The 18,210-nt window shown below is 36.6% G+C and overlaps 1 protein-coding gene across 1 annotated transcript; it reads right to left on the bottom strand.

Annotated features, from left to right (window-relative positions):
* Positions 1 to 2,626: 2,626 nt before the first annotated feature.
* Positions 2,627 to 8,134, bottom strand: LOC122006178 (coatomer subunit zeta-2-like). Its single transcript, XM_042561571.1, has 6 exons — positions 8,006 to 8,134; positions 6,522 to 6,681; positions 4,839 to 4,986; positions 4,657 to 4,734; positions 3,103 to 3,187; positions 2,627 to 3,030 (listed from the first exon to the last, which is right to left on the bottom strand). The coding sequence occupies exons 1-6, from the start codon at positions 8,006 to 8,008 to the stop codon at positions 2,971 to 2,973; spliced, it is 534 nt and encodes a 177-aa protein (XP_042417505.1). The 5' UTR covers positions 8,009 to 8,134; the 3' UTR covers positions 2,627 to 2,970.
* Between the last annotated feature and the right edge of the window lie 10,076 nt (positions 8,135 to 18,210).

Below are 18,210 nucleotides of genomic sequence, written 5' to 3'. Positions count from 1 at the left end.
TCACGATCGATAATCACTTTCGTTAGACAATCCACTAGCAATTCGATAAATAAAAAGAGAGTATAAAGAAATGCTTACAATTTTGTGTAAAATAAATTATACCAATAATATAAAAATCCGGTGTAGAACATAGTTGTTGGAGTAGCATCGGAAATTTAAGTACGTAGCGCGGCAAGCTTTTGAGCATTCAATTGCTTGTAGAAGTGTTTCTTTAGGCTCTACTCGAACCCTCTTTATAAAGAATGATCCAAACGCCTCTATGCCATTGGGGTGTATGAACCAGAGTTTATATGATCCAAGTTCATCATAGTTTATCCAACTTCAGAAGCCTCTATCACTTAGAGGCGCCTCAGCTACTGACATGGCGAACACTAAGTGCAACTCTTCTAGGTTGCTTCTATCCGATCTCAGGCGCTTCAATCCCTTTGAGACGTCTTGATCTAACGTGCGTCGACTAACTAGGAGCTGCCACCTCCCCCTGTTTTGCTCGTTGAGGTGATAGAGGTGCCTGAACCGCATTTAGGTGTCTAGATCCATCTAGGCGCCTGGATCAACACTTCCAAGCATAATTAATTCTGCAAAATAGAGTTAACATAGAAAATACATATAATTACATAAATGTAAATTAACAGTCTCGGACTATTCGATCCTGACTTTTAGGTTCATCCTTGGTCGGATCGACGTCTACTGTTCTTTCGATGGGGAACGAGTCTTTATCTACTCCTCTTTGGAGAATTTACCTTTGCCAAACACCTATTTGGACTTTTGCTCAGCCTCCGATCTTGACCTCCGAGATTTTCACTAGACGTCCGATCCTCAAACCGCATAAACTTCCACCTAGTATACGCGACTCCTAGGACTTCCGCTCAATGTCCTCGATCTGTCAAGTCTTCTGCCTAGTCCACTCAACTAGAACTTCATGCCCAATCTTTGACCAGGACTTTGTGCCTAATCCTTTAATTAAGACTTCATTTCCTAGCCTCAACTAGGTCTTGTTTGCACACTTAGGTAAGCTGATTATATTACAATATAATTTAACTTTAAACTCTTTATCATTATCAAAATTAGATTTGATTAGCTGATACTTCCGGCATCAATAATTTAAACTTCCCGTTGCTAAAGATTTAATTTTTGGGATACTTGACATTTCACTTTGACGTATTCAATTATCAATTTAATGTGAACTTTCATTTGCATCTGCAATGCCAAAGACATGCAACCTACACTTGCATACTTGATTTACCATATAAGTAACTGCACTATAATCCTAAGTTAAACCTTTTTAAAAATGTCAAAATTACAGAGCATAATTACATTAACAAACTTTCCTTTTTATATTTAAGTTAGGTCTTATCAAAACAATTTTCATGTTTAGCAATGTACTTCATAATTTCAATCCAACTTCTTTCACTTCTCCCAAATTTCGATTAACTTCTTTCACCTAAGTGAGATGCTCAGGTTATTCGAGGACAAAACACTTAGATAGAGGAGCTTGATGGACTCAAGGGTGGGAAGCTCAATTGAGGAAGAGCTGAAGTTCTGAAAATACGAGAATGTTCTATTGTTATAACAGGGGTGTTCAGGTATTTCTATATTTTATTCACCTAGAGATGATAAGCCTACTCCCATAAAATTTTTTCACCATCGAATAAATCCGAAAAATATACATAGACCACAGGACGACACAACCCCACTTGAGGATAAAATGTTGTATTAATACAATTTAGATTCTAGGAAACTTATGTTATCTAAGGTAGCTTCTATTGGTTCCATGATACTCCCAAGTGTGTCCCTAGGACATAACCGAGCTACTCACCACGTGGTAGATTTGTAAAAATGAATAGGGTCAATTTCCAATGAAGTAGGCAGAAAATACCCTTCCATGTGATGTCTTTCATCATTTACCTCTTTATAAATGATCGTGGAATACTCAGGATCAACGTATGACCTTTACAAAAAACATGATACTTCCAAGTGACTGGATTCAACTGTTATTTTAATATATTTGATAGCAAGTTAGGTTTATTTGTGAAATGGAAGGATACATCAAGTGTGTACAAAATTAATAAAGTGTACAAAGAGCTCATGACTCGATGAGATCATGTTATAAACTAGGTACCCTCATATTAGCAACCCCCTCACAGCGTACCCTCATATTAGCAACCCCCTCACAGCTGCCTCATGTCCTTGAGAGGGAATTCAATAAAAATTCAAATTAGCAAGCATATGAACAAAGACTGCAAAGATGATAAAATCTCCTGTCAAGTTTGAGTTTCAATCTCCTGATCATTATCGTCATTATCCCATGTACTCACCAACTAAGTGAGCTCTGAGGCCCGATGAGATCATATTATGATAGTATACTTCATGCAATCAAATTGAATGAATTGTCCTTGATGGCTAAAAAGTTTAACAAGATGAACTCAAAGGTAAACAACAAATGATAGCTTGGATCATCGAAGAGATCCTAAATTTCTTCTGAGGTGGGCTCTAAGACAAATAGCTTAAAACATTTGCTAGTTGAACAATAGGTTATTAATGAAGAGTAGTATGGAGCTCCTAAGGGGCTCAAAATTTCTAACGAGTGGCTGGCAATAGGCGGACTCTGTAAGTGAATAGACAAGGATAACACATTTCTCTTCAAATATTTCTTAAGGTAACAATTTATCAACAACCAATTTTCAACAGTTATTTTCGTCTTAAAACATTTCTCCTTTGCAACTCAATTCAAATAACAAGGCATCTTAACAAAAAAAAAAAAATCCATTTCAGTTTTCTAAATGTCATCAGGATAAGCCAGTGCTGAATTCAAACAATACTTAGGTCCCCAGTACTTTTCTTCGAAACGTAGAAACTAATTATCCCTCAACGACCAAAGTTTCATCTGGATTTAAAATGAAAGACGCCCAACTCATAATAATCGGGTCCAATATTTCTTGGCCAAAGAATAATGATTATCCCTGTAAGAGATTAACTGAGAAGAGATCTTGCTAAGTGCTCACGAGCAGTCGCCAGGGCTTGAGATATAGTCTGTAAATGAAGAGTAAGCAAAGATCAGGAGATGTCCAAATATGAAGTACTAGTTACGAGGTTTATCCTCACCTGCTCAGACAAGGAAGTTGATCCATCAAGGCTATTTGCTGTTACCTTTGAAGCAATAACACTGGCTTCAGTTTCCAGTATGATCCTACACCATAGCAAAGATTAGTGATATCATAATTTCATGGTATTATGTGTGACGCAGCTAAAGAAATATCATTCAATGTGATTTGATCTTGTAGTTTAAACCACAATATTGGCAAATATGACTAGGGAGCCTTCATAACAATGCCTGTAATTGCACTCTTCTTTGCAGTTTGAGTCCCATGAAACTGTTCAGTACATTCTTGCAAGTATCGTTGACAAAATTTCGACAACCATTTTATGTACTCATAGTATGCTATTAACCAAAGGCATTTCCTTTCCAACTTCAGTTTCTTTATAGCATAGTTACCATAGTGATATTTATCATACTTATTAGCCAAGAAAATAGGAAAAAGTACACAATGAAAAAATAGAGAAACGTAAAATGGTTCAACCTACAGTATCTCCACAGGAAGAATCAAAGCCTACATATAATATGACAGCAAAAGTATAAATAATCATAGACAATTAGATGCCCAATGATTGTCAAAAGAAAAAAAAATTCTCAATGCTCCCTAAATTCCTCTGTCCGCATCAACATAAAACCTTACCTTAGATGTTCTCCAAACACAAAAAAGTTGTATTGGAGACGAAAATTATCCTCTACAAGCTCTCATTTTCTGTGGTTTGTACACACACCTTGAGATGTCTTCACAACATTGAAATTCTTGTTAAGATGAAAACTCAGCCCCTCATGTAAATCAAAGAGTAATGTTGTATAAACAAATCCTAATAATATCAAGTTCTTCATAGCTAAACCCATTTTTCCTTTTCAATTTAGCTTCTTTATAACACCAACTAGAAAGTCGAACAATACAATTGTGCTAAACAAATAAAATAAGTCAGCATTGCATGCTATGTAATTTTGAAGTTTAAATAACAAGTTTGGTGTTGAAAATTTGGCTGTTGGTGGGTCAAAACAATAGCTCGAGTTGAATCTTTATATAAACCTTGACGAATGGAACCTAAGAAACAACCCAACCAAAATGTGTGGACTAGTCTATATATGAATTAGGCTGGGCTATGTAGAATCACTACAAATTCAATACAAAGTTCACACAATCCAACAAATCTCTACAATTTAGAGAAGCAATTTTCATATTCCATGTAGATGAAGCTTTGGGCACCAAATTTGCGCACACTACATGAAGACTACCTTATTTTTGAGTCAGGTCGTCTACAAGCTCTTCCTTGGCAATGCATTATAGAAGAACAGACAATGTCATTCTATCCTAGAAAAAATTAAATGAATCTTGATTTTACATTATTAATGGGGTGAATCATGATTTAGGGAAAATGAGTATACACTTTAGGATTATTGATTGATATGAGTCGATAAGCCATCAGTTCAAACCATCAGTGACCAGATTTTAAGCATCCAGGAGTGGAATATATAGAAAAATGGCAGATACATGAAAAAGTCATGTGCTTCAAGTCAAGTTAGACAAAGAGAGCAAAGGAGAGAGATGCTACCCTCCATCAACAATTTCATCAAGGCAAAGAAGGATCAGATCCAAGTTTTCAAGTGCAGACATTTTATCAACGTTGTTCCTGTTAGCACACAAAGATATTACACTAAATAAGCATAAAGAAGTGGAAGACCACGTGACTTTATAGTTCTTATTCCTTTAATGAACGGTTTGCAGCAGGAAAACCTGAGAAGAAGGCCAACTGCATCAAAGAATCCCTGGAGTACTGTTGCTATAATGAGTTCATTCTCATCATCTCCTCCGGTAACAAAAAAGTGAAGATCCTGAATCACTTTATAGATGACAATGTATCCATCAAGAATAGTTATCTCAGCTGTCAACCAAAATAACTTGCATTAGTAATAATAGATGTACTAATACATGATTAAATATGAGAAAATTCAGCATACAGGCAGATCTAACTTTCTGCATTTGATGATGCCAAAGAAAACAGCCTACCAAAAATTGTTTCCTCCAATTAAGGGTAAATGACCAAATTTGTATACATATGTGAACTCTTTGAGTATCATTGCAATATTATTTCAATTAAGTTTTGTTGCAAATGTGATTTTCTTATTGAATTGAGGTAACAGAGGTGCCTAGTTGACATTTTAAATTGAAATTTAATTTGGTTATCTTTATATTTGTTTTACGTTTTTCCATTTATCTCTTCTATTTTCCTCCTTCCCTCCTCTCTCTCTCCCCATCTCCTTCCTTACATTGTTGCTATGATGCTTCAACAAGAAGAGTGACAAAGAGGGAAATGAACAATGGAGAGGAGGAAGAAGAAGAGGAAATGGAGAAGAAATGAGAGAGTAAAGGGAGTAAGCAAGTTGTTGGAGAAGAACGAAGAAGGGAGAGAACCGTTTAGACTAGTTACTTCATTTTCTATTTGCATTAGCAGGATCCTATGGAAAATAGTTAGGTTTTCATATAGATGAAACAATACATTGATTATTCCAAAAGTGGCGTTGTGTATATATAATATTCCACTTGTCAATTGTTAGGTTATTTTGTCTACATGAGATTATTGTCCCCTTCACTTTATCAATTTTGTCCAAGTTTCTATGTAATTCGACAATTCGATTTTGATTGTGCCAATCATAACACTGAAATCTTGAACCTACTATTATCTATTGCATTTGTCATTTTCAGAATAGGAAAAATTCTAGCTTAGGTTGAAGTTTGAAAAGTATCAATTCCACTCAATCTTAATCATAGCCTTATCCTACTATAATTGAGCTTACTATTGAAGTTGCAAAATAAGATTCATGTAGCTGATTCCCAAATAGTTGGGGCAAACATGACTTGATAATAATGATGATGTAGTCCATGATAAACATGGCACTTCCGCTTATTGAACCATAACTAAACCATGAGTTGAACGCTTTGTCTTAAAACAAACATCAGAAGAATTATCATCCCTACTTCCAGCAGTTGGGAAACACCAAAGTGGCAGGATTTGGCACCAACCCCATCAGTAGCAAACTTGATTTTTGTAACTGAAAATACAGCATCCTTTAAGATAAGGCCTCCCTGGACCATAATATTATATAAACCCAAGAAGCAAAAACCAGTATCCACCCTTTCACTAAATTAGTGCAATAATAAGTATAATATGATCAATGTTATATGGTAAACTATCGATGGAAAACAATAAACCCTCATAAGAGGCATGAGTTCTAAACCTTGTACGTTGGTCATCAGAGTTTAAAATAGCATGCAAGTCAATGAAATTTGTAAAAGAAAAAGGTAACCAATTTCTAGAGGGTTATTGAAGTATGTTTGATTCTAGAGGAAATTAGGGTCCAATGAATTTACAAGTCAAAACAACCTGAGAAAGTAGAACAAAATGATGGCGCATGTTACCTTCAGTCCGGGAATTTGTTTTCAGTGTCTTGGTGAATACAGATTTCTCAAAAGCTAATTTAGCAGCAAGTGTAGGCCATTCATCTGTATAATACTTGACAGCTACTCGTTTTCCCTCAGAATCAAGAAGCAGGATATTTTTGATGGATGGACAAGATTCCTATTGATGAAACCCACAAAGACTGTTAGGACTCATATTAACCTAAAGAGAATGAATACAAAAGTGAACTCAAGAATTTGAATTGCATTGGAAATACAGCTCGAGAAAAACGTCATAAAAAATCAAAGACTCCGTGGTTGACCCATTGAAGTTCTACTTGTTTCTTTATTAACCATCATGTTACAATGGCATATAAACCAGGGTTATTCCTGCATCTGTGTAATAAATAAAGAAATTTGATAATTTTGATCAGATATTTGCTCCAACCATTATTATTGACTATCTATGAGAATTCCTTTTAAGTATTAATTATTATGTTCACTTCTCTAGGAAAAGGGCTGTATCACAAAAATTATCCATCATATCATCAGTTTCAAATTTCAATTTCCAGTCAGTTTAGACTGTGTTTTCTCGGGGAGAAAGCAAGAAAAAGAAGTAGGGGTAGTGAACAAAGAAGAGAATTGTTTCTCTGTTTCCTAGGGACAAAATGGAAGAAGAGAGAAAAGGAGGAAGAGAAAGATTTCTCTTCTCTTCCCTTTTCTCAAACCATTTCCGCCCAAATTGGTTGGAAAGAGATGGAAGCCTTTTGCAACCAGCTATTTTATTTCAAAAATGAAATTTAGTTTTTTTATTTATCTAATTATCATCAATCTGGCAAGGTTCCATCCTAACTCCTAATTTCTAAATAAAAACTAAAAGCTAAAACTCAGCTAAATACAAAGCATCTGGAACATTTTTACCATAAAAAAAAAACTGATTGAGCAAGTGTAGCCTGGTTTACAACAGAATTAGCTCTTGAATCAGCATTCACATACAAATAATTAGATACTCTAGTACCAGACGGGTTATTTAGCAAATGCACCCCTGATTTTACCTACACAAAATTTTACACAAACCATCTTTAGAGTCAAATTCCAGTACAGCTCATCGTGAACTAAGAACTTCAGTAAAAACAACAACAACAACAAACGATATTATTCGAAGGAAAAGGGGAAAACCTACAAAGGATAAAAATCTTGAACAAACAATTCAATATTCAGGATCACCACCCTAAATCATATAACCATACGTGTAGGGGGTTTTTCACCATAAGTTCCTTATGTAAATTCTCGTCCTACTCTGCTTCAGCATCTATTCCATTTCTACTTGACGAAAGGCACAGCATGGCCGCTACAGACGCAACCATATCACCGCCAGACAGATCTAGGTTTGCAGATCTCGTGATACATTGACGATGAGATCATCCGAATGCCCCAGTACAGTAGATCAGAGATCAAGGAATGCGATTTCGATCAGAGCTAGAGAGAAGAACAAAGAGACGTACCATTTCGAGATCTCTTGATGAGGGAAGACTGAAGGCGAGAAGACGAGAGCAGCTGCTGGATCCAGGCACCCTCCAAGAACAACTAACGCTGAGTGGAGAAAGAGATTGGAGACTTAAAATTCAGGGAAATAAGGAAACCGGATCCGGGTCCAGGTCGATCCATATTCTAAAGGTCCGATCCAAATCAACCATATGGGAAAATGCAGATGTTTCTGGGAAAATTGAATAGTGGTGAATTATCGGAGGTGACTCACTCCGTAAAAATCTATTTTGGAATTATCTAATGACTAGTTGTTACGTAGAATAGGAGCAGGTCAGGAATGGTGCGATGGTAAATAACATGATGATATGTTAATGTAATGAGAATTCGATTTTTTTTTATAGGGACCGTTCACGGTGGTACTTTTAACGTTGAGCGTTAGGTTAGGATTCATCTGGACTTTTTAAGTTTAACTAATGATCGATTTTGGGATTAAATCGTCTATTTTCAAGATTAATAGGGTTATAAAAATGAAATATATGAATTAACAGTAAAGAAATATTAAAAAATAGATATTTTTCAAAATGTTTCATTATTGGATTTACATTCATGATATATTAATCTTCTCTAATATTAAATAGAAACATTATATTCATTTTCATATTATTTTTAATGTATTCGAAAAACATGCTTTTAATATTTCTGGTAAGAAAATAAAAATAGTCACTACTCATATTAATTTTTTAGGTACTGAAATAGGTCAAGATAGATAGCACTTCAACCGTATATTTCAACTAAAATCATGACTTTTCCTAATAAAATGGAATATGCTAAAGCTCAAAAAGTCTTTCTAGGTCGCTTTAATTATGCATGTCCTTATCTGAAAGATATAGGTAAAATCAATGGCATGTTATACAAGAAGACATTTTTAATAGGATAAAAATATTTCAATCAGTAAAACATAACACTTATTCAACAAATTAAATAGTTAGTTAAAATCATTCCTATGTTAACACTGTCATTTGATCCTAACTACTTAGTCATTACAACAGACGAATGTGAGACAAGATGAGGAGATATTTTATTTAGAAAAATTTCAAATATGATCCCAAAACTATTAAAACTTTATGCAAATATGCCTCTGAAAAATTTCAAGAAAAAGAACATTTAATTTCTCTAAACTATGAAATATTAGTTGTCATTTATTGTCTGAAAATATTTTGATTATTTATCTACAATAAACAAGAAATTACTATTAGAATAGATTGTGAAGCTATAGTCAAATATAGCCAACAAACAAAAGGTTTACTAAAATAATTAAGTACTAAGTGATAGTTAAAATTCACAAATACTATCATCAATAAGGAATTACATGTTAACTAGAAACATATAAAAGGAATCAATAATTCTTTAATAGATACCATCTCTCGATTATTACATTAAATTCATGTTGCTAACTTTGCTATTTTGATAGGAATATGGATAGACCAAGAAAAGTACGTATTTTTGCTACCAAAACTATGCATTTTGATACCCAAGACTTACAACAATTTACACAATAAGAAGACCAGCTCCACTTCTCTTCCAGAGACAAACTAGACCATATTTAAAATTATATTATTTACAACATTTGGAATATTCCTACAATACCCGACAGCTCGGGATATAAAATTACTATGATTAATGCACTATCAAACTACTTTCTTACTACAATACAAAAGCCATAGATAAGAAGTTCTTCTTGTTACGTGGTTTTCTCCGGATCTCAAGCAAGGGTATATTCCACTTGGGAAGAAACAAACTTAGTCATCCAAGGCTTAGAACATCTATAATTCAAGGGATTTTATTCTTTTGAAGAAGTCTTGGATGTTGCACATACACAACTTGGTCCTCATTTATTTATGAGTACTTTACTTAAAACATGAACACTTACAGAAACAAGGTCTACCAGCCCAAGTCCTGACAATAAAAAAACTTATGCCTAAATACTTGGCTCTGAAGCACCCGTTAGACCTTCTTCCGCCTCTGGCCAAACTTCTCATAGGCCAAACTACTTAACATTGGCCCAATTAAAAGAATAGACTACAACAACAACCTCTCAAAGAGCTTCATAATCTTGATTATTGGATTTCCCCAACACTATACCAAATGACATTACTACTTATGTGAGAAGTTTAGCTGAAAAGTCAACTTTATAAACATTTATGGAAATATGTGAGGCACCTAAAGCTTTTCATAAAAATCCTCCTTAAGGCATGACCATAGTCTATGGAGTAGAGTTCAACCCAAACCTTAAATGCCAAAAGATCGGCTCAACATGTACAGACTCTGCCAAATATGGCTATAAGTGTGAGCTCCTCTATTCTTTCCAAAAGGCTAATTTGGATTATGAAGCTTATACCACCACTTCTTATAAAGGCAAGCTTATTACTCATTTACTCTAATGGAATATGGCCTCCTGTACAACTTTGGGTCCATGATCTTGATTCAATAAAAGAATTTTTGAAGAAATTGGGAACAATCATTTCTCTTGCTTCCAAGAGATTTAGGAAAAGAAATACATAAAACCTGGACAGATATGAAAGTAGCACCACAATATGATAATGTTGGAGCACGTATTCAACATATTATTTCCATAAAGAAAAATGTACCTACATCTACATACAAAAATAATTTAAAAATTAATAATATGAATTTTGTAGTCAGGATTTATACTCCTCAACAATATGGTCTTTCCCAACCTAGAACATGAACAAACCATAGAAACACTCCATCAAGAACACCCAGACAATCTATAACAAAACCAAAAATAGTAAAAGCTAGAAAAACACACTATGCTAGAAAAAGTAGAGAAAAGAAATCATACCTAAATAAGGAAAAACATGTGAGAAAAATCAAACCAAAGACAACTTATGCTAATATCATTACTTGTTTTGCTTGTAATGAACCTAGACAATTATCTTCTGTCTATCCAAATAAAAAAAATCTATATACAAGAGAAGCCAAATTAGTTTTGACACGACCATGTGGTTTCACACGGTGTGAGCTTGATTTGCCCCTGGTTGGGGGGGGGGGGCACGACTATGTGGGTTCACACAGCTGGCGCCTTCTCCTCCTTTAGACATGTGGCACAACCATGTTGATTTCACTCAGTCAGACTCTTTTTCTTCGTTTGTTCTCTAAATTATCTACAAGAGTTGTTTTAGCTCCAAATCATGTCCTGTCAATCAAAAAAAATACAAAGAGTAGATATCTGAATAAAAAGAGTGGAAATTTGATATTATAATAAAATAGGGTGCAATAAATATAGATTATGCTCATGAATACAAGTAGATATACATTAAAATATACATAAAAGTCTATATAATCTACGCACATCACACTCTCAGACTTAAACATTTACTTATCCTCAAGTAAAACTCACAATTTAGATTTATGTGTGTAGATGACATGTAATAATCCCTAGTGAATCAATATAAATCTATTATATATTTTATTGATGAGCATGATAAAAAAATTATTTGAGTGTGGCCTAAGTAGAAGTTCTTCATGCTTAGTGTGATCAGTGTCTTAACTTTCTCAAGCATCAATCTCTAAGCCTAGTCAATTTTTCAGTTAACTGTGTTCTCATACTTCCGGTGATAGACACTTATCTGCTACACGCAAGGTTCGCCCCCCATAAAAAATGTTATGCACCATCTATATAAGGTCTCAAAGGAATAATCAGTATCAAGAGAAATATACGATTCATTTTCTCAATAACCTAACTTAGTCTCAAAGGGGTGAATTGTTAGATCGAAAGTGCTAGAGGGGGAGGGGGGGGGGTGAATAGCGCTCATGGCTATTTCGTTCGTTTCTAAAAACTATCGAGTAAATACGCAGTGAAAAAGTAATAAACACAAAAGCAACGCTAACACTATTTCTTTTACTTGGTTCGAAGTCTATGGCGACTCCTACTCTAAGGCCCGCGATCGTTGATCGCTTTCGTTGGGCAATCACTATAGACCCGAAATTGTTTACAAGAATACAAGTACAAGTACAGACTAAAGAATGATTATACCGACAATACAAAATGAAGAAAGTAGTCGTCGATTGTCTAAACAACTGAGCGTTGTTGAGGCGTTCGGAGTAGCGCACAGGAGCACAAGTTGTTCTATTTTGAGTTATCTTCGAAGTGCTACCCGTGGCTCCTTTTTATAACCTCTTTAGATCTGATCTAGATCCTCAAAGCTCGGGATCAGGTTTGACTTGAAGCGGATCGGTCAATCGATCCCTATGTTCGGTCGACCGATCAGATGATCTCCTCCTCATCCGATCTGATCACCTCGCTTCGATCAAGTCAACTCATATCCATGGTTTAGTCGATCGATCCCTGGGTTCGATCGACCGATCCATCGATCGAACCTAGTGTGCAATCTGGAAATCTGATCTGGTTATACTAGGGTTCGGTCGACCGATCTGGTTATTCGGTCGACCGATCAAGGCTAAGTCCAACCTTACAGAATCGTTAGTTCCTTGCAAAATAGAGTTAGACAAGTAGCAAATAATATCAAACAAAATAAGTTGACAGCCTTCGGACTGTTCGGTTATGAATTCGGATTTCCTCCAGAAACCTTAGGTCGAATCGACGCCTACAGTTCCCTCACCGAGGAATGCGTCCTCACCTACTCCACACAGGAGAGTTTACCTGTTGCCAGTTGATCTGCCAGTTGATCCTCCAGATCAACTGGACTTTTGCTCAACGCCTGAAGCTTCTGGTCTTCATGTTGGACGTCCGCTCTATGACCCATCCAGTCTTCCACCTGGTTCGCGACACCAGGACTTTCAACCTAGAGTTCTTGACTCTAGGATTTTTACCCGAAGACTTCAACCCGCCAAGACTTTCCGCCTAGGATTACCACCCCCTAGGACCTAGGGTTACCACCCCTAGGTTTTTCCTTTACCTAACTGCAACTAGGAATTTTCTTTACCTAGGGTTACCACCCCTAGGACTTAGGGTTACCACCACCTAGGGTTTTCCACCTGCCTAACCGTAGGTAGGACTTTTGCCTAAGTATACTTAAGACTTTCCTACAAAGCTCATTCAAACATATCAGATAATAAAACAACACTACAACAAAAATGTTAAAAGACAACACCCCTATGACAACGATTTTAAGAGAAAGTCTTGCGTATTTGCTCAAAGACAACGATTTTTGCCAAAACTGTTGTCTTTGAACTCCCCATTAAATATAAAGACAACGGTTTTGTGAAAACTGTTGTCAGTGAGCGACTTCTTTTTAAAACGACAACACTTTTTACAATGGTTTTATAAACCGTTGTCTTTATCCGCGTTTTTAAGGGTTACAACAACAGTTTTGATAAAACCGTTGTATTTGACTTTGGTCTTTTTTCCCCTTGCGTGCAGTTTTTGGTTTCCCTCTCTCTGAATATCTTTTCGGCGCCGTGTCTTCCCCTTCGCATTCAACCCTAGCCATTTTTCTTTTCCTCTCCTCATAAAATCTCTTCACGCCGTCCTGTCGACCGACCGTCCGCCTCTGCTGGATCTTCCTCCAGGATGATGTCCTCTTTTTTTTCCCCATTCTTCTTTTTTGTTAGACTTGACTTGTTTCTGTTGTCTTTGAACTTCTGTTCCTAAATTTTTTCTGATCCAACTCAGAGGCTTGAAGAATTCGAGCGCTAACAAAAGATCTCCACTACCAGGGATGAGTGGAAATCTTGACCCGCTTGATGCAGTTAATCCGACAATCATCGAGAGCTTTCATAGCCACCACATCCACAGCATGTCGGTCGGCCACTAGGTTCATCCCGATGTGTCGTTTATGTCCCATGTCGATGGAGGTCACGCGGTAGGAGGCACTGGAGCTGATTGTCGCTGTAGATGCGTGGACATTGCAGCAGTACGAGGAGGCGGACTGCAGCAGCAGCAGCCACAGGATAGAGGAGGAAGGCGTAGGAGCAGTGGAGAACGGGGAAATGGAGGCAGATGGACTATCTGGTCCGAGTCATCTGGGTGATACTCAACCTTTAGTAACAGTACAGCCAGGCGAGAATCAGCTTACCCTCTTGTTCCAGGGAGAAGTGTATGTTTTCGATTCTGTTTCTCCCAAAAAGGTTGGTTTTGTCACCGTCTAGTATTTGGTTTACTCACTGCAGTCCTAAACTTTGAATCTTACTGGTTTTTTCTTCTTTTGTCTGATATTTTAGGTTCAAGCCATGCTATTGTTACTGGGAGGTCGTGAGATGCAGGCCGGATCAAATCCTTTTCCATCATCTGTTATCCCAACTAAGGTTTGCTTAAACATTACCACATGCCAATTTGCTTTCATGCATTAATGAGTTCAGTGGCTTTTAATATGTGTCAGCGTGGAGATATGCCTCATAGAATTGCATCCTTAATGAGGTTCCGAGAAAAGCGAAAAGAGCGTAACTTTGAGAAGAAGATACGTTACACTGTTCACAAGGAAGTAGCGTCAAGGTAGGATGGGCGAATCATCTAAAATCATTCCTATAGTGAATGCTTTGTATACACTATTATTTCAATATTAATTTTGGCATGCTTGCAGTTACCTGGTTATTTCAAAAAGATTAGGAAGGGAACACAAATAAAAATGCCTAATTATATTCCTATTTATGATTTTATTATCCATTTCTACAAGCTGCAAAGGCTGATATAGCGCTTTGATTTGGGTATGGAGATTAGTTAATCAGATTTGTTCTAATAAGTGTTTCTTTTTTTGGTATTTTAGGTTACTAGAGAGAAAAATGGAGAATTTACTGCTCGGCTTCTGGAATTCATCATGTCTGCAGTGTCAAAGTTAATAAGCTAATAGTCACTCTTAATTTATAGTTTGGGGGATGATAAGAAATGAAACTTTGCTGTGTAATCTACTGCTTTTGCTATAGCAGAATTCGGAGTTCTTATAATCACGTGATTAGACAAACGTAAGTGATGATATAACTTTACTCCAAATGGATAGGATTCCTGAGTTCAAGATGTTATCCACTCAAAGTTCTTCTCTTCATAAGGTTTCAAACGTGCATGCAAGTAGCTCAAGGAATGAACAATGTGCGGATGTTATTTGGGGATCTCAAAATGCTGATGCACTTGTTCTAAAGGAATTTGAAATACAAGGCACATTGGTTGATCAAAATGAATCAACCCCTGAGGTTGATAGCTTCAGGAGTGTTGACTCCTTTGAAGGAGGAAGAAGTTCTTTCAATGGAGCAAGTCATCCCCTAGAGCCAATGGATACTGATCTGGTGAAATTAGTCTATGTGGCAATTGACCAAGAGAAATCTGATGCAGGATGTTTAATGAAAGGAATCTCTACAAAAGGTCCATTTATAATAGCCATTTTTTATTATATTTTTGTTTATGATTTTTCTTCTTGTCTCTTCATGAAGGTCTGAAGTTCTCACTGTGCTTATACTACTACTATTGCACTGAAAGTGATACATGGTATAGAAAGATGGTAAGTGCTAATTTGCTAGTTGTCATCAATTTGCTCAAGACATAGCAATGCAGGAATGGCTGCCTCCCCACACACTATAGAAGTAAGCTGTAAGACATTTTATTAGTGCTGGGAGTGGGAGGTGAGCCAACATGAGTTTTATTAGTCAATATGCAACAAGATAGAAGGACTTATCAGCTTCCTAATCATGGAAGCTATTTGGTATACTTAAACTTAGAGCTAGTCTGGTGTGCAGTTTGGTTAACCTTTGGCTAGGAGTTGGAATATTCTAGAGTTAACAAAAAGTGTACAAGCCAATTTCCCGTATTTTGTTGGCAAAAGTTTCTAGGAATTGATATGTTCCATTCCTTTAGTTGTATCACCTAGAAGAATCATCTGTAGGATCGAAAGGAATTTAGATATCTCCACAATGACATGATATTGTCCACTTTGGGCCTAAGCCCTCATGGTTTTGCTCTTGGGCTCTACCCAAAAGGCCTCATGCCAAATGGAGATATCTTTCTCTTATAAACCCATGATCTTTTCCATGTGTTTTCAATATGGGACTATGTTTGCAACCTTGCAACCCCAACAATCCCCCCCTCAAACAAAGGACCATGGGCTTCCCACGTCCGATCCTCGACCCACCAGGTCTTCCTGTCCCTCGGTCTACCCGATCTACTAGGACTTCCTTGCCTAGCCGCAACTAGGACTTCCTGCCCCTCGGTCCACCCGACCTACTAGGACTTCCTGCCTGGTGTCTGGTCCTCTTGATCCGAACATAGGAGCCCCCACTTTCTTTGTTCGAGGTCAATATTGTACTCACATGGTTCAATCAGACCATAGCTCTTGTGCACAGTCGGCGGTTAAACCTTCTGGCAATCCGAGCTCTGATACCAATTGTAGGATCGAAGGAATTTAGATATCTCCACAATGACATGATATTGTCCACTTTGGGCCTAAGCCCTCATGGTTTTGCTTTTGGGCTCTACCCAAAAGGCCTCATGCCAAATGGAGATATCTTTCTCTTATAAACCCATGATCTTTTCCATGTATTTTCAATATGGGACTATGTTTGCAACCTTGCAACCCCAACATCATCAAGGCAGGAGTAGGTAGAAAGTTAATTTAGATACTAACCTCACTATGCAAGTTATCGGGACTGCAACAAATGGTGAATGCCTCTTCTTACTGTACACAATGCATTATTAGATGATTTTGTTTACATGCTTTGCAGTACCATTCGTGCTCTATTCGGCATGAAGATCTACGCATTCTGTTGCTTGAAATAGCGGGTGAGCATCGATAACTCAGATTGCAGATTTGATAAGTCAGTGATACTGATCTGATCAAACTGTCTTTTGGTTAAGACCGTCATAAAGATGCATAGAAACTATTCTCATAGAATATTTTAAGGGTTATTTTCGATATATTGTTCTTGATGATGCTTGTTTTTCTTTCTTTGAAGGTTGTTGTATCGACATCCAGAGCATAGGAAATCAATACTTCCATTTCCTTCCATTTGCTCAGTTAGTTGTCTCTCTTCCATTTGCTTTGTTTCTTAATTGAAGAGATAATTGTTATAACAATACTTCTAACAGATAATATTACTTGTTTCCTTGTGTAATTCTAATAGTCGGGTTCTCTAATTGTTTGTTTCCTTGAACCTTTCATAGATTGCTATTTTTTCTCTACAACACAGAGAATTTGTATTAAAGTTCGCATATATATATTTTGAATATTGATAGTGAACTTAATTGATTTTAATTTTTAACTAGAGAGTAAGTGATGAACAAAAGAATAGAAGAAGGCAGAACGTATACCCTCATCGGCTGTTCCTAAAGGATATCCATCAGTATATATATATTTAATTATGGATACTTAATATTATTGCCTCTCTTTGTTATCATCTTTTGCTTTGATATATCTGTTAGTTAGAGACCTAGAGCCAATCATTTGATGATTGTATTATGGACATATTGTATCATATTCTTATATATAAATAAAAGCATGTGTTTTGGTTATTATACTTGTATTGGTGCCAAATAAACTAAGTATAATAGCGTCCTTGAGTAGAAGGTTCTCACCTATATCAATCGGTTAGTTGAACCGATAGTGAGATGATATAGGGAACACTACTCTTAATCATTCCTAGTCGAGTATTAACATTCAGGGACAATGTTAATGCAATAAGACTAGCATGTAGGTCAACTCGATGACTTGATCTCACAAGTCATGGATATAGAGATATCAAGTTGACACATGGGTATGCATTGGAGAATGTATACTAAATGACCCGCCATGAGAAAGTATCATGGATCGTTATATGAGTGTCATATACTTTCTCATGTGGCTATTAGTATGACTACTAGTCCTTAGACCTGAAGTCACCATGGATCCCTACATAAGGAGTTATGTACTTTGGTTTCGTCAAACGTCACCCGTAACTGGGTGGACTATAAAGGCGATTACTAGGTATGTAACGAATTATGCAGAGGGATGTGAGTGATGTAGATGAGATTTATCCCTCCTATATGACGGGAGCGACATCGATATTCTTGATAGAGTGAGACCACGAAGTGCATGGCCATGCCCAAATGAGTCAATATGAGATATTGAGCTCATTTGATTTAGTGAGTCTACTTGGAGTTCAAGATTTAGATTGATTAGAGGATGACACGGTCTATGTCTCACATTGATCAATCTAGATGTCTTGGATAGAAGAACACTTGTCATATATTGTGAGGAGTCACAATTAGTAGTCACAAGGT

Source organism: Zingiber officinale, chromosome 7B (assembly GCF_018446385.1).
Source record: "Zingiber officinale cultivar Zhangliang chromosome 7B, Zo_v1.1, whole genome shotgun sequence".
In the NCBI taxonomy this organism is placed as follows: Eukaryota; Viridiplantae; Streptophyta; class Magnoliopsida; order Zingiberales; family Zingiberaceae; genus Zingiber; species Zingiber officinale.
The sequence above is the reverse complement of the archived record's forward strand: the minus strand, read 5'-3'. Positions and strand labels throughout refer to the sequence as shown.

Excerpts from the sequence above, each read along its gene's own strand:
- LOC122006178 (XM_042561571.1), bottom strand. Across the intron at positions 4,735-4,838 it reads GCAGTTGGCCTTCTTCTCAG|GAACAACGTTGATAAAATGT; the intron begins GTTTTCCTGCTG and ends GTGTGCTAACAG. Across the intron at positions 3,188-4,656 it reads GATGAAATTGTTGATGGAGG|GATCATACTGGAAACTGAAG; the intron begins GTAGCATCTCTC and ends GCTATGGTGTAG.